Raw genomic sequence first — 17,775 nt, 5'->3', positions numbered from 1 at the left:
TCCAAGATCATCCAGTCCAACCACCCACCTACCACCAATGTTTCCCCACTAAACCATGTCCCTTAATACAATATCTGAACATTTCTTGAACACCCCCAGGGACAATGACTGAAACCATATGAGCTTCCTATGGCATCTAATCTAGTGTGTGGTTAAAATAAGCTGGGCAATGCTACAACATACTGTTCAGAACCAACAACTAATGGGTCTTCCAACATTGTTAAAATTTCAATGGTAAGTTGAGACCATTACTGAGATTGCACTCAAGTAATTGCAATGTCAGCCAAATACCAAGAAAAAAATAAATGCATTAAAAACACCCAGGCTCATAACGTCAATAACACAACGGTTCAGCAGCCAGCAGGCTGATCAATACCTAGACAGATACTCATTAATATGAATGTAAAAAGCTCGTTGAAGAAATTGCCTACCTGTATGGAGAGTATGGGTCAAAGCACGTCTTGGTGACTTCTGTTATCTCCGGGTTGCAGCACTCCCCACCATCGAAGTTGTACCTCTCGTAATTGCAATCCATGTCACACACTCCGTTCTGCTTCTTCTTGTTGAAGAGCGTGTGGCGTACATGCCGGCAGTCTCCTCCGTCGTACCCGGTCAAGGTGTGGTTGCACTCGGGATCGCAGTTCTCGTCCCCGATCTTGCTGATATCACAGTTGGCCAGGATGAGTCGGTGCCGAAGGGATGAGTTCTTCACCTCCAGCACCTCCAGCTCCCAGGTGATGTTGTAGCGGCTGAAAGCCTCATTTAAATGCTGGTGCTGGAACTCGATCTGCTGCTGGCTGACTGTGGGGTTCTGGTGTTTGTCGTCGTAGAGATTTACCACACGGTAGCGAACGATCTTGTTACGGCGGAAGCTGGGGAGTTTGTTGTAGCTGGCAATGACATCCGTGTTGTCACAGACTGTCTGTCCACAGAGAGGAGGCTCTAGGCTGGTATCCAGCAAATAGCCGTGATGGTAGCTGGACTTGCTCTGAGGACTGCTGCCATCCTTCATGGGAGACCAGGTGTTTTTCACATTCAGTAAACTGTCTTGAAGAACTAGCTGAGGTAGAGGCATGTCTTGTCTGTGAATAGCCTGGCCCATGTCCAACAAGATCTCCTTCTGAGACCTGGCTGTCCTCCAGAGGCTGAAGTGCTCCACATAACCCCGATAGTTCTGGTTCAGGGCATTTCCTCCAACCATGAGCACCTTGCACTTCAACGTCAGAAGACTGAAGATGCTGCCCACCTGCTCTCCGCTTGTGGCTACCTGGGCACCATTGACGTAGAGTTTCATCAGGTGCCCATCGTACGTGGCAGCCAGGTGAACCCACTGGTTGGGGAGGTAGCTGCGATGTGCTGCAATGGTGGTCACTTTGCGAGCACGGTCTGTCTTCAGAGAGAAGAAATAGCGGGGGTCTCTATTCCCCTGGTCACTGACGGTGTTAATCCCCAGGACCCATCCTCGGTCACGGGAGGTGTAAGAACATTTGTCATACAGTCCTATGTGCCCCCAAAAGAGAAATACGGATAAATAAGGATGACAGAGCAAATAAAGCAATTAGTCTTTATATTGTATAAATCTCTCCCTAGATATGTATAAACATACGCTCATCTATGCACGTTAGAAAGTTAGTGCACAAGAAAGACATTAAATCATCCAGCACACAGCTGTGGGAGGTCACGTTAAGATTTGCTATTAAAGATTTGCCAGTGGCATGTATGAGTGGGATTCCCCTTTTCTGACCGAAGACAAACATTGTTTGCAAATTCCTATCAGTAGGAAGTTGTACTGTGCATTTGGTCTTCCCTTCATTCAAGCCATACATCACCAGCTGAAAACAAGAATGCTCTTGAGAAGCAATCCTTGTCCATCTCACTCATATCTCACACCCCTGAACCCTTTAACTAGCAAGGGCCAGAGGCAAGTAGGTACGAAATCCAACTACTGCACAGTTTGGAATAATCTTCGTATGATCAAATACCCAAACTTTGCTGAGAGCAAGTGTAACATTTTCAGGCTGCCTTCAAACTCATATCCATGAAAAAAAAAAAAAAACATCACAAAAACAGTAGTCAGTGGTGTCCATGAATAATTTATCTCTTACACAAAGTGCAGTTCCACACCTAAGGTTCTCTCGATACATCCTCACCAACAAGAGATGGAAAGAACCTCATTCCTCCCAGCTTGGGACAAGGGCTGGCAAGTTAAAGATGTATATTTCCATCTTTCAATTCTCAAAGGCCACGGGCTGCGGTGAGACCCTTCGACTGCAAAAATAATCATTAGAGCCTTCAGCACCAATGGCCTTCCTACTACCAGCGCACAGAAACTCCTTCCCCCAAGCCTTCACTTCCAAAAACCTAACCAAAAATCATAAATCTCTGACAGATGAAAAGACTAAATATCCCCTTACCTCACCTCTGCACCCTAACCCTCCCAGCACTACAACCAAATAACATCTTCTGCTTCTGACTAAGTTGCTCAACAGCCATCTGTTAACAATCACTCATTAACAGTGCAGTCTTGTCTAGTATCAACAGAGCAAAGGTTACAGGAGCATTCACTGTATTTTTCCTCCCCTCTCCCAGCACCCACCTTCCCCCCTCTCCTCACACCCTTCCCTTCTCCTCCCCCTCCCCTCCCCCCCTCCAAAAAAAGGCTTCTGATGGGAAAGTTAAAAAAATTTAAACAGGGCTTTTTTCTGCACGCTGGTATTTTGCTAGGGACTCTGAGCTCCCCCTTTTCCTGTTTCCTTTGGAAGAGAGATCCCAGGGTTCGGAAGGTAATGTGTTTATTCATCTGTAGGGCGCACTCAGTTCAAAACCTTTCTGAGACCAGCTTCTAGTTTATACTACTACTTCTGATCACGGGAAAGGAGAGGAGGAGGAACAGCAAAGGAAAAAACAAGTATGCCAAAAAACCCCCGACATTTGCTGGGATGGATGTTTACCTGAGAAACTCATGATATGAAAGCCAAAGCTACCGGTGACCTTCTGGAGTCAGGGATCTCCTGTTTTTTGAGGGTTTCTTTAGTTTTTTTAATGGAATAAATACCTTTAGAAGGCACTCATTTTTGAGATGCATGACAGCCCATAAAGGTCTGCATATTTATAAAACTCAAATGAAGGTATTGTCCAACAATGTCCAATGAATGAGAAGACAGTTGGCAAGTCAAGTCCCTCTCCTGCATAAGTCATAAAAAAAAGTTCCAAAAATGATGTTTTATTAAAAAGTTGTCCTGCCAGTACAGCAGGCAGAGGTCCCTGAGAGCTGGGCAAGCATGGAAACAGTTGTCCTTGGGTGTGAGGGGGCATTACTTCTTCTGGCAGTGACTTCATTTGATTCTCCCTTCTGCCCCAAAGAAACATCTGAATGTGCTCTGTATGGAGGTATGGCATCCGTGTAAACCAGGGCTCAAAGGTGAAGAGATGGGATGTTCCAAAATATACCCAGTTCTGGAAGATTAAACTCCCAGGGGAGTCCATTCTGTTTCAATAACTTTTTTGTTATTGAATATCTTCTTTTCCAGCGTGGGAAACGGTGAAGAAAAAGAGTAAAAGCATGCCATATAAAAGGAACCCAGCATGAAAGAAAGCCACCTCCCTTAACAAGGAGACCTTTTTATAGGTACGCCACGCTCTCACTTTATTATAATAAGGCCATTTGAACCAGGCAGACATTTTGTAATGGAGTTTTTGCCTGCCACCAAATACCAACCCAGTGAAAGCAGGAGAAGCGATGCAGACATGGGCTAGTCCTAACAAACACCCCTGAGAAGCTGTGGGTCTGCAGCCTGGCCCAGGGCCCCGCTGGGTTCTGACCCAGGTGCAGCAGTCAGCCTGATGCCACCTTCGCCACTCTGCAGCCTGGTGCCTGGTTCTCAAAGTGCCCCACATCCCCGCTGTCAGGTGGAGGGCTGAAGTCCACCACACGGTCTGCCAGGGTTGAGTTTTTGGGGCTTTCTGTACCGACTGGCTGGAAATATTCCCCCAAAGAATGAATAAATTATCATGGAATGGAAATTCAGTTTCCTGGCCAGGATTAAAGAACATCTTCCCCTCTCTCTGAAGTGCTGCATGATGCTAGTGATTGACCTCAGCTGAACAGATGGAGCTGCTGGAGGAATACTACAGAATAGTAGCAATCCTCCCTTGCCTTTGAGCACTTAAACCCTGATGTGATGCAACGTGTCTTGAGTTTGGCTCAAACAGCTGCCATCAATTCGAGATTTACAGGGAGCCAAAGGAGGGCAGAGAAAGAAAAAAAACAGTGACAATAGGGACACCACTGAACATGCCAGTATGAAAGCTGCTGAACCGAAACAGTCTACTATTCCAGTTCCTTACATTTTCTAGTTTAGGGCAAAAGTCATTACTGAATCCATATGCCAAATCCAGTATTCTTTTCTTAAACTTTTACTATTACATTCAACTCTTGATGAAAAGATGGATTGATCCCAATGCCTTCAGCAGAAAGACTTGTTTTATTCTTAAAAGAAAGGAAAAAGAATAAGAATAGGGATGAGAAACACACACTCCCTATAACTTGCAGAGCTGTACCACTTCTTTATGACCCTCTTCTGCCTGTATGCTGTACCTACTTTCCCACTCCTTCACTTACTTTTGGCTGCAGACTACGATTCCTCCGGCTAAGGGAGTGTCACTTTTCCGTTTTGTCCCCAGCACAATGAAACTTATTTCAGCTGGGACTTAGGATGTCATAATAAAAGAATTTATTACTTCTTCTATGACAACTAATAAGGGCAAAACCATTGGAAGAGGGACATGTCAGATAATTGCCAGAACTTCTGAAAACTGAATAATTTGATGTTTTCACAATTTATTTCAATTTAGTAAAAGGTTCCATAGCCATGAGTTATTTCTTAGACATAATTAAGAACACTTTAAACACGAAGAGGCCTCTTTTACCCCAAACAAGGCTGTTTTTGAGCAAAATCACCCCCTCACAATGGTTCACACTGAATTTCAAAATTCAGCTGTGACCGCAACCAACATTTACATGAAAAACATACAGAGTGTAGATGCTCATTTACACAGAGAATTCTTTACAATAACGTCGCAGAGGACATTTTTAGCTACTTTGTGTCCCTCAAGAAACTAAGAGCGGTGTAAAGAGGCCTCATGGTAAATGAGACTCAATCCAATGACTGCAAAACCACAATTTGGCGAATATGCCTCAAGTTCCTGAGCCAAGAAATGGTGCGAAATAAAACTGATGTTTGTTTTCCCCACAGCAATTAGATTAAAAAAATATGTACAAGTTTCATACAGCAGCAAACAGTTTTCCTCACTTCTGCTCGCCTTGAGTTGCTAGAAAGGGACGGAGCGGTAGCTGAGAGAACACTGACAGCCCTGCAAACCCCTGTCTGAGGGACTTCTTTCCCTGCAAAGCTCCTGTTCCTGAAGCCCAAGGGACTAAAACCGAATTTATCTTTTATTAAAAAAAGAAGAGGCACAAGTTCAGCTTTCCAATAAGAGTCATTGGTAACCTTCCCTCCCCACAAGCAGTGAGTCAGACGGCTCTGGAGGAGTGCATGAACACACCACGATGCCACGATCCTGTGCTCAGCCAGGGCAGGGAAGGCCCACCGGGCTCCTTCCAGCCCCGTGATGCTCATCCCTTGTAGGAGAAGTGAATTCCTAGGCACCGAGATAGCGGGTACAGCTGGAAAACTGAACCCAGGAGGCCCAGTGCCAACAGTCAAACATGGAAAACCAGTAATACAGTTTCTCCCTTTATTTTTGAAGTGAAATGTCACTTCTTTGGCTACCAAGCCACAGCTACTCCCAAATACAACTGCTCATCACACCTGATCGCATCCAGGAAGCATTAAACAAGGCCAGCACATGACTCTTTACTCAGAGGGCAGTGAGGCTCAGAGCTGCGGGTGCCCATCCCTGGATGTGCCCAAGGCTGTGGATGGGCCCTGGGCAGCCTGAGCTGGGGGGGGTCCCAGCCCATAGCAAAGGTTGGGACTGGATGGGTTAGAGGCCCCGTCCAAGTCATTCTGATTCTATGGTGATTTCTACCTCAGTTTGTTCTTAGGATCCCACTGGAAACTTACAGCCATGCTGTCGAGCCCTGTGTGCTGGATGGGATGGTGCAGCATGAGGCCAATGAGCAACACTGTCTGCTGAATTCTGAGGGAAGATCTGGCTTTGGGCACAGGGCACTGCATCCTCGCAGTGCCAACAGGAGCACACAGCTCCCAGGAGCTGTCAGGAGCCGCCGCAGAGTCGGGAACTCACAGCTAGAGGCTGAGGCTGCAAGTCATAAGCAGCTCTCTGTGGGCAGAGTTTGAAAGAAGAGGCCAGAGCAGCCCGTGCGAGCTGCTGTAATTCGTTTTAACATTATCAATAACAGACTCCAGGCCTCCCTCGGCCCCTTCAGTGCCAGCTCTTGCATCTTGCTAACAGCATGCTTCCCGGTAATCAGCCCAGCCGTAGAATTACCTAAGAATTTATTTCTCTACGCAGAAAAGAAGTTTCCCCCCTTCGCTGAGCAATGGGAAGGAATAAAATCGAGACTTTGTTTTGCTTTACTTTCCAGGAGCTGAGGCTGGGGGAAGGGGAAGGAGGAGGTTGCTCTGATGCTGACCACCTCGGGCGCGCTGCAGAGCCGTCCCAGCCGCATGGAGCAGAAAGCGGTGCTCTGCACTTCTGGAAGTTGGCTGTGCCTGTTTTGCTGGGAGACTACAACCAGAGGTGACAGGACTCAGTTATGAAAGGGGAATTTAGGTCAACAATCAAAGCCGCAGTCAGGGGGCCCAAGAACAGGGAGCTAAAGGTTGGGGCTGTTTTTTTCTTTAGCATGCTTTAATCGTTTAGTATCAAAGCACAGAGGAACGCTTGAAAGAGCAAATATTCTACAGGAACCTATAGAAAGCTTTTATCTGTCCAGAGGAAAATAATTAAAACCGACAGATTTGGGTTAAGTATCCCCATGTTCCATGCAATTGGATAAGTCAGCGAAGATCCACTGGAGCAGTTCTTGAGTTCTGCACTGGATATTTCATGGTATGATGTTGAACCCTATACAGTTTTACAAAGGGGAGAAATAATCTCTCCTTTCCTTTGCCATGCTTCTCCCAGCCCCCAGCTTCCTTCCACGATAGTTAAATAATTCAAAATCTGGAGTACTTAAGGCAACATCTCTATCTATACCATTTCCAATGCAGCTGAGAGGCCTCCTGAGGTCAGCCCCTGAGCCCAGGAATGTCTCAAGCAAACCACCTGAGATTTGCTCAGGTGGCAATGTACTAAGTGAGGAAAAGGGGATGTGCTATCAATCCAGCTAATTTCAGACGAAATATTAACATTTCCAAGCTATGCAATAGAATTCAGATCCAAGACAGAAGGATGGAATTCTTTCATTTTGACATGAAAGGCAAGATCTTCATTCTGTAGAAATACAGAGTCTAATACAGCCATGCCTATCTAACGCTGAGAATTTGGTACAAGGCTCTTCTCAGCATCAAAATCTTTATATCACTGCCATTTAGCACTGAACTACACATATTTTCTGTACCGTTTTTCAAATTCCCTCATATGCCCAACAAGACAGCTTGAAGCCTAAAAACAGGGAGGTGAGAAAGGCTGCAACAGCAACACATGAATTTGTAGTTGCTGGTTAGCTACGAACATTACATAAATCCTTCCCTTCTGATAAGAAAATCATGTAGGCTGCAGCCGAGCAGCCACTGGCATGGACAATCATGTTAGTGACACTTGGCTGAGCCCATTGTGAGAATATACCCGCTAACAGTATATAAGAGCTTACTGCAAACAGATCTGGTAGGCTGGGGTTAGTGAGAAATTATTGGATTGTGGGGAATTTTGAGGTGTAAGTGAACACACAACACTGCATAACCATGTGGCACAGAGGAGTGAGCTCCAGGCCTGGCAGCATCATAACAGGGTCATCCTTGGACCGCACACTGCTTTTGCAAGGGCTGCTCTGTATATAGGATCAGCATAAACAAGTATTAGCGGGAAGGGTGCCTTCTTATCTAGATCTCCCTAAGCATTTCACAATAAAGCTGCAGAACCAGTGGAGACTGGTACTTGGTTAACAAACTGTGGCTGCTTGTAATCCAATAACTACATTTGGGCAGGCTTTTAGATGGATGGAAAAAGCACATCCTTCACAAGGGTCAAACTTTAGGCCCTTCATTAAAGCCCAGGAGCACAGGAACATTCCATAGAATGAGGATAAGAATTTTCTAATACCTGCAGAACAATTTTATTTCTCCCGCCTCATTCTCAGAAACAACCAAATAGTTTAAGCTGAAGCTTGGAAAACCAGCATGTGTCCATGTTATTAGAGATGATCACCATGAGAGCACACACGGGAATAGTAATTAAGATGGCACAGGCAGTCTCTGTTGGGATACTACTGCAAGTGCAATGATTACCAGGCTCCTTCAGAGAATCAATAGTGTACGTCATGAACGTGGAAGACTTTTCTCCAGGTTTGATCCGGACAGGAATCAGGTTGATGGCTGCCAGCTTCAGACACACTACTGTGACCCACTGATAATAAAGCAATTGGGTGTTGATGAAAACCCATTTTCAAGTAGAGACAGGGAATGGAAAACCCTCAACAGTTTATTGGCTTAACTCAAAGCAACCTGAAAACTTCTCAGCTTCAAAGCTTACCTGCACTGACTGATCAGCAGAACTGGGTTACAAATTAACCATCCCATTGTAGCTCAGGCACTGTGTTCACCTTTAGAGAAATTCAGCTTTTTTTTCCCCCTTTGTAAGCACATATTGCAAAGCATACAGGTACATATTAAGAGACACGCGTGAACATTTTCCATCTTTCACAGGTGCATGTGCAAATGAACTGGAGTCACACAAAACCTACAAAAAGGACATAAATGCAATGGTGTGCCAGGGAACTGTTCCCAGCAACGTGCTTGGTGGCACATCCGCTACCTCTGCTTCCAGGTCTCCTCCTCCCCTCTGTGCTATTAGCCAAACACTGATTAGATATCAAGCTCTATTGACAAATTTACTTTTGAGCATGCTAACACAGAGCGACTTTCCTCCCATTGGTAAGAGTTAATGCTTGAGAGCAAACAGAGAGTATCTTCCATGGAAGGGACAGATATGTAATTACCACAACTTCCAAGCAATCTAAATGATAAAGTGGTATTTCTGGTCTCCTTTCAGAAAACAGCAGAGAGAATTGATCATAAACTGGGTCAAGATAGGTCAGTATACCTCAGAGCAGATCAGATGGCCAGAGCATCCCAGGAGGAAACGCTCTCCTGGAAGGATTATTAGGGGCACATCTGTGCCATCAGATGACCGTGCACAATACCCATCAGCTCACTGGGAGTTCAATATGGCATTTCCTTTCAAAATGTGCTTTGTGCCTGACAAGCACTGCAAGTCAATCAGCTGCAGCAGTGGCCGAGCCCGGAGCTGTGCTGGAAAGTCTCCCGACGTGCTGCCCTGCAGAGCCCTCACCACAGCCAGCAAAGCGCAGTGACAAGCAGGGGAGGTCTGCGCATGAGACTGCTTGTGGTACTGATCAAAATACATAGCAAGGACTGAAAGGGGGACAACAACACAGCTTGTTTTGCTTTTTAGAATTCCCTAGTCACTGACCTTTACAGCAGCTTTAGGGCAGCGCTGGAACCAGCTGAGCTGTTACTACTCCCAGCTGCAGAGAGAAGAGCTTTTACACCATTGCACAATGCGTGTGTGTTTGTAGGGGGCAGGTTAGGGCTGGAGAACAAAGAAGGAAATCTAGTGGCACCTAAATCAAACATTATGATCAATGAGTGAGAGGGAAGAGAACCTGGGGAGCGGGAACAACCTTACAACCTTTCCGGGATCAGACAGATGGCCAATATCCACAATATTACAAAAACAAAACGAAAACAAAAAATTCCATGAATGCAAACTAGGGCACCCTGCAAGGAGACTGTAAAAATCACATCATGATAGCTTAGACTTGTCTTTGTAATTGAGGGGCATTTCCACATGAAACAGTTCTAGTTATTTAATTGGATTTTGAGAACATTCTTGGGCAGACACTTTGTGAGCACAGAACTGAGTGGTTCCAGTGCATTTGCACTGATTTATACCATGCAAGATCTTGGCCTCCGTGAGAATTAAATCTTTTATTGCAAAAGTATCTTAGATCTAATCCAGACTCAAATGTCTTACCGCATCTGGCTTTCCCATATGACTGCATCTTTCCTATACTCATAGAAGCAACCAAAGGATCTACCACCCTTACCAGAAACGCTGCAGATGCGGTACGCAGAACAGCATGCAGTACCAGCAGGCAGAGCAGAGCTCACTGTGTCTCTGTTATGCTGCCCCTTTTAAAAGGGATCCGGGTCCTCTCTAATCACGACTATTTCAGGCCTCAAATTCCCCGCTCCATACTTGCATATAAGTTCCAAACCCATACACAAACCACAGAGATATTTTTGCTTTCTAGGAAACATCCTGCTGAAAAAGGAGAAAAAAAAAAGAAGAAAAAAATCTGCCTCACATGATATAACTACTATAGTATGCATTCCAGATAGGCTGTAGTCACCACACACTAACTTTAGTACATGATCTTAGAGCTCTGTTTTCTCTGCTCAGTTTGAATCCGGGGTCACTTGTTTGGGCATCATTTTCCTCCTGGAAATACCTGAGTGTGTATTTCTGTGATACAAATAGCAGTGATCCCTTGATCTGTGAGCACAATTAAATGGATACCTAATAAGAAATTCTCACGTAAACAGTAGCAACGTCTTAGAGGTGTACAGACGCAAATTCACACCTATTAAACTGAAGGCTGGAGCTTAACATTCAGCCCTTAATTCTTAAAGGACGAGATGGGACAGCGATGGGCAAACCTCCAAAAGGTCATAATTCTAGTTCACTTTCCATGAGCGTTGCCAAAGTCAAATGCTTCTCAAAAGTAATTGACCTTCTCAAGTCTGCAGAACTGGGAGAAAAAAAAATGTAAAAGAAACAAGCTACCTTGGAAGATTGTTGGCAATTCTTGTGTTTAGCTGAGCAGCAGGAAATATCATATGTTCAACCCTTCTTATGTTATTTCAGCCCTTCCACTTTCGATTAAATCTGGAACCAAAGAAATGAAGACTAACCATAAAGCATGTACATGTACTACCTTCTGTGTGCATACACACTCACACGCACGTGGGACTGAGGGAGCAGGCTGGGGCATTTTGAGCACTGGGCTTCATTCTTTATTTTAAGGGAAGATCTCCAGATGAGTTTGGATCACGAAGAATTAGTGTTCTGAAACAGAATTTCATTACTTTGATTAGGTCTTAGTTCTGTATTTGTGTTTTCAACTTGCTCAAAGTCACAGGAATAGGTCATTTCAGCATAGAGCCTACATGTCCTTCTGGAGTGCTGTTCTGCCCTGAGACTGGCTGACAGACCACCCAGCAAGGAGATGACAAGCAAAAGTCACCCCAAGCTTATTTTCTGCTTTCTCATCCACTTCTTTGTTTTAAATGATGTCTGTCGTGTTAGTTTCACAGCCCTGACTTTGTCAGTGCTCCAGTTTGCAGTGGGGAACCTTGATTTTGCTCCCCGAAGGTCACATTCTGGAGGTAAGATCTTGGTCTCAATGAAGCCGACAGTTACGAGTCTGAATACAATGGCCTGGATTGAAAAGGACCTCAAAGATGATCTAGTTTCAATCCCCCCTGCTGTGGGCAGGGTTGCTAACCACTAGACCAGGCTGCCCAGAGCCACATCCAGCCTTCAATACATTCAATGTGAAAAGATTTTAGTCTTATTTTTGAGCCGGCCTTCAGGCTAACACACTTGTATGCTTTGAGGCAACCTCTCCTGGTTAAAGGTGACAAAACCTAAATAAGATGAAGAACATCACGTTACACTAAGCCTGACAGTTCAAGCAGAGCAATGCCCAGGAATCCCTACAAAGTGCCCAGAGTCAAGAAAAATCCATAGTTACAATGGAATATTAAAGGATTTGAAGTCAGCATCCTACTGTTTGCTTCAATTAGTTGGAATCATACAACCGTATAGTATCCCAAGTTGGAAGGAACCCACAAGGATCAACTCCTGGCTCCACACAGGACTACCTAAAAATCAAACCATATGTCTGAAAGTGTTGTCCAAACACTTCTGGAACTCCAGCAGGCTTGGTGCCATGACCACTGCCCTGGGGAGCCTGTTCCGCCCTCTTGGTAAGGAACCTTTTCCTAATATCCAGTCTGAACCTCTCCTGACGCAGTTTCATGCCGTTCCTGTTTTTGCAGTAATAACTGAAAACCCCAGAGTGATACGACATTAGAAGCACTCAGACACAATAGGGGGTGAGGACTGAATTAACTCCTCTTTAAACAAGAGTTTGAAAAAACATTGAATTCTCATTTAAAAGAACCTGGTGACAGACACTCCACCATCCTACTCAGAAAGGCTTCTCAATGACTGAATGCTTTCAATAAAACAGTGCATTTTCTCTCTATTCTGAAGTTGCTTCGTTTCTATGTGCATTCATTGGATTTACTCATATCCTCTATTATTAGATTTCCAAACTCCAATTATCAGATTAATGTTCCCTAAACATATACTTAAAGATCATGATGACCAACTCACCTCTTAATCTTCTCGAGTCAAATGCTTTAGGACTTGTTACAAATCCTATAATCATGCTCATGATTGTTTTTCTTTCTCTAAATCCTCTCTCATACAACATCCTTCTTAAGCTGTGGATGGACACCAGAACTGTACAAAGTGCCTCAGCAGCAGCTTCTCCATTGTCAACACGAGGATAACACAACCTCCTTGATCCTGTTCAGCATTTCCTTGTTTACACAGCTAATGATGACTCGAAACCTTTGGCCACAGCATCACACTGGCAATTCACATTCAGACGCTTTATCTGTTCCGACACAGAGTCACTCCAACGCTCTCAGCTTCCAGGTGAAAGATCTTTCCCCCACCATCCATCCCTTATGCATGACCTGCCTCCCGTCTTTCTATATGTATGACTTCACATTTGGCTTTATTCTGATGCATACTGTTTGCATGTTCTCAATTTATGAAAACACCCAAATGAGAGTCCTGTTTTGGTCATTGTTTACCACTCCCTGAACTCTGCAACATCTGCAAATTTTATCAGCACTGATTTTATGTTTTCTTGCAGGTTGTTGACAGAAAATATTAACTAGTGAAGAGCCGAGATTGCATTGTGCTGAATAGGAGGGAACGTGGCCAGAGTCACTGTTCAGGCAACAGCTCTGTTTTTCAGTGGGGGGAAAACAAATACCTGTGATATTCACGAATACAAGCTTACACAAGTCAAGACAAATTGACAAGCTGAGATCAGCAAGAACTGCATCTGTCTTTTTGTCTCTTCAGCATTCTACAACCCCAGTTCCCATTTTAGAGCTGCACAACACTGCAGGGACCTAATGTGACCCTGGCTGATGGGAATTCTTGGCCAAGCATTTCTTTCTCTTTGTACAACGGTGTGGCATTCGCCATGAACAGCATCACACACGGCCAAAGAGCTACACTGGTGTAATTACTGCTTCCTCACATGCCGTGTCTCTCTGAGAGCTGCTGAGAGCCAATCTCCCACCCTCACTGATCCAAGGACTGAGCTGAGGACACCACAGAGCAGTTGCAGAGAAGGAACTAAAACTCCAGAGCAACCTGTGCCCCCCTTAACTACTCAGCCACAAAACAAGAAACTTGAATTTGCAGGAGAGGGAGCATACTTATCTCTCAGCAGTGTCACCACTGTCTAACCAAACACCCTTTCTTTCTCCCAAAACATCTAATTTATTGCTGGAGGAAATTGCTGTTCTCTTCTTGAAACCACCAGTAAAAAGGAAGCCTTTTGCAACTGCCTTTGTTTTCCTCTCTGCCAGTTACTCTCAGACTGTCCTTCCCTTCCAGAACATCTTGTTGCAATGCCCATAACATTCCCATAAAAACGTGTGCCTCGTCAAGCTTGCCTTGTCCCCAGTGTTTGACAACTGTCAGAGAAACCCCATAAAAGCCAGCCTGCAAGCTCATCGGTGCAAAGGACACCATGTGTGGAAAACATTGACAGCTCTCAATAAATCACATTGCTGCTGAACAGCTGGTTGGAGCGCTTGGCTTCAGAAGAATGTTGTCCGCATTACCCGTTTACGTGCGTACTTCTCAGTGATGCTCTGAAGATCCTGAGCATGGGGAGCAGAAATACATTACTTCCAGAAGATACCACAGGTTGTTTTTTGTTTTTTTTCAATTGTATCTGAAGAGAATTTTAGATCCCATTTCAAGGTTTATGGCCCATTACAGTAATACAGTTGTGCAATAAAGTGTTGACTTCTTGACAGGGATGTTCACCCTGAGGAAGATGTGATGAGAGACAGGCGATAGTAGGAAAACCTATTCCCATCTCAGTTCCTTCCTCCTTCTCTTTCAGAAACACACTGTCAGAGTGGATGTTCACTGTCTGGCCATCACAAGTGGGATAGAAAACACACGGTTGCTGCAAAAATGCCCATTGCCTTTCCACCCACTGTGCTTGAGGCAAAGGGAAGAGTTTGGTGCTCACCTTCCTACTGCTGGGAGGTGTTTTCCTCTCAGTGCAAGTGCTCCTGGCCCACCTTCATTGAGAAGCCTCAGCCCTGCAGACAGCAAGCTGCAGAAGAAACACAGATCCCCTTGCTGGATCATTTCACCTATGTGAGATGCAGCTGCTGCTTCTTGCTGGCTTGTTCTATGGAGCCTGCAGGTGTTTGGATACGGTCTTTTCCCAGTAAAACTGGTGGCATGCTGATGTTTAAAATAAAATAAAATAAACCCCTAGTATTATGGCATATAGCAGAAGACCACCCCAGTTTGAGCATTGCCTCTGGTGAGACAAAGAATGTAAACAGTCTGTTTGATTAAAGCATCCCTAACAAGAGGACTTTGGGGAATTCCAATCTTTCCCAGCTCAAAGACGAGCAGAAGATACGCTGGTACTCCATCCTTCATTAATTCAGAGCTCTCCAAAGGGCAAAAATGAAGCATTCAACTTTCCTCGTGGGACAAATTGTTGATGGTTATCCTGGAATTCCTGGAGGAAGCTCACCTGTATAAATCAGGTCTATTTTCTCCCTTCTTTTTTTTAACCTGTTCATGGACAAAGAGATTGTGCAACGTCTGATAAACTTTGCCCATGTTGCAGTGCAAAATCCCCATTTCTGATTGTCTGAGAGGGGGAGGTGGAAAGACCACACTGGAACTGTCTTACAGATAAAGCTATTAATTACATGCCAGAAAATATTTGTGCAATACGAACTGCTCTTTCAAAAAAAAAGCAACAGATAAGACTGTTGGAAGCCATCACAATTTAAGGGACAGAGATTCTGCCAGCATTGGAGACCTTTTGTAACACATCTAAACTTTCAAGGTGCTTAGAATTAAAAGTGGGAACACAACTTTCACACCTAGACCAGCTGGGAAAACTCCTTCATCCTCACTTCCCAGATGCACTCCTGAAGACAGGAATGCTGCATGGCTGCCACATCTCTGTGCAAGTGAGGAACCACAGCCCTACTGCTGCAACCTCCTCACTCACAGAGCCTTTCTTCATCCCATCACTTTCCCATGCATCCTGAGGAGCTGGAAAGGCTTTATAGAGGATTCCACTGTCGCCTGGATGGAACTAAACAGGCAATTCCTTCACCTTCCATCTGAGACCACCAAGGTACACTGTTAGAAGCACAAGCCAGAAGAAGCCTCAAGACAACGACCTTTTGTTTGGCTTTCCCCTGTGCTGGGGGGTCTCTGGAGCATGTGAAAACAAGTTCATTCAAGCCTGTCTCCTTGCTTGGGGTTCTCAGCTACTGTCCAGGCATTACTTTAAAGCAAATTGACACAAAAATTTTCCTCCATCGTTTTTTCTGTTTTTCAAGACAGTGGGAAAAGAAGAGAAGGGCATATAGAGAGGCTGACATCTCATCAATGAAACTCCTCCAAGCAGATGTAGAATAGGAAATATCCAGTAACCCTGCTGGCTCCAGCCCACAGCTTGGACCTGAGTGCACGGTTGATTTTCATTAACTAACTTGTCTTCCTGTGAACTTCCTCCGAGGGTGGTTGTTTATAAACAGAGGAGGGGATATTATTGCTGGAGATGGAAGAGTATGGGAAGGGGTGAAGGAGTTTAGAGCCACAAAACTTGAGAGCAGAGCTGAGAAGTGTTTGTTGCTGGAAACACAAAGGACTCACTGTAAAAGTGGTATATGGCCTAGTTTTACAGCCTAAAGGGAATAGGTTAGGTGTACCGAGAAAGTGCTCCAAGAAGTAAAAACAACCCCACATTGTACAAACATTTCCCACTGCATCATCATAGCCATTACACAAAGCGATGGTGCTTGGAGGCTGCTCTCCACAACACCCACTTCTCAGCTAGTTTGTTTTCCCCACTGCACAAATTCTATCGGCCCCACACTCAAAACCGTTGCCAGCCTGCAGCAGCCCCCTGATTTCCTCTCCAAAGGAGTAACTCTGGGTTTGCACTGGTGTGCTCAACAGCAGAATCTGGCTTGTACTACTTACCCTTCTGCCTGCCAAGTACGTTTCAAAATCGTGTGCGTAATGCATTTAGTTAACATTTGCTTTTTCTCCTGGTACTGCATTTCTCCCTGAACATCTCCATTCATGAGCTACAGCACAGGAGGCTTCCAATTCTCGTCTAGTTTGTGCTGAAAATAATTCCTATTAAATTATCAGTGGTGGAAGGTGCTGTTTTGAGCTCAGAGAGGCTGCTTGGTTTATCCACAAGGCAGAAGCAAAGAAAGCCAGTAGTAATGCAGGCTCCAGATTCCAACCTTAGCACCTCAGCCTTTACAAGCACAGATGCTGCTGAATTCGGAGCAAAATACAATTTGAATGGCTCACATGAGGCACAGCCTTCCTGTTGGCAGTTCCAACAGAGGCACAGGCTGTTAAGACATGAGAGTGTGCACTGGGTGCTGACCCTTCCCAAAAACAGGCTGCAGTTACTGGGGCACTAACACGCTGTGTGCAAAGCTCCATCTGCAACCACGTCTGCTCCAGAGTAACTGTGGGGTAAATTAGCTGGTTTTGCCCTTAATTAATACCCTCAGCTATCCAGAGCCATGCTTTTTGCATTCCTGAGCCAACATACTGACCAACGTGCAGATGTATCAAAAGTAGGAAAGCATTCAAACTCAAGAAGAAGCACCCTGAACCGAGGGGCTTCTTTGATACATGCTCTTCTCTCCCATTTTGGGCTGCATAGACTGCTGCATTTGAGAAGCACAGTAACTCCTGCTCATTCCAACCTCGCCAGCACGTCTGGATCAGAGATAAACTCAAGATCGTCTCATCTTCTACCATGTCCAAAGAGCTCATGTCACTCGTTGGTAAGTGAAAGGCTTCATAACCACTGTCAGACCAGCAAAGCAGCCCCCCAGCAAAGAATCATCAACAGCAACAGGAGCCAGCCTACAGGAATTAAGGTGTGTTGATTCCACATGCAGAACCACTTAGGCTGAAGATTACCTACTACCATCACTGAAAATGTGGTTAACAGAAAGCCAAGCCTGCTGCCATCAGTTTCTAGCTCTGTCCCAAACACACAGCAACACCTCAACAAATCAGAGCAGTTCCTCAGTTTTCCTAAGTGCAATGCTCTCTCCCACCTGACAAAGGTATCATCACAATTAGCAGAATGTCCTGAGGAAGTTACCAGGACCGCAAAACTGCAATCTTATTGCAAGATCA

The 17,775-nt window shown here is 44.9% G+C and overlaps 1 protein-coding gene across 5 annotated transcripts in view; it reads right to left on the bottom strand.

Annotated features, from left to right (window-relative positions):
• PAPPA (pappalysin 1) overlaps positions 1 to 17,775 on the bottom strand; it is a 345,861-nt gene that overhangs the window by 144,192 nt on the left and 183,894 nt on the right. For all 5 annotated transcript variants that reach the window (XR_016458996.1, XM_090121651.1, XM_090121650.1 and 2 more), the window contains one exon: positions 432 to 1,500. Coding sequence is in view for 4 of the 5 variants with exons in the window: in XM_090121651.1 (XP_089977777.1) it covers positions 432 to 1,500 (1,069 nt within the window). In the remaining variant the exon portion in view is untranslated. The remainder of the gene's footprint in view (positions 1 to 431; positions 1,501 to 17,775) is intronic.

The sequence above is a fragment of the Phasianus colchicus genome, chromosome 19, assembly GCF_987193195.1.
Source record: "Phasianus colchicus chromosome 19, bPhaCol1.hap1.1, whole genome shotgun sequence".
Lineage (NCBI taxonomy): Eukaryota > Metazoa > Chordata > Aves > Galliformes > Phasianidae > Phasianus > Phasianus colchicus.
The sequence above is the reverse complement of the archived record's forward strand: the minus strand, read 5'-3'. Positions and strand labels throughout refer to the sequence as shown.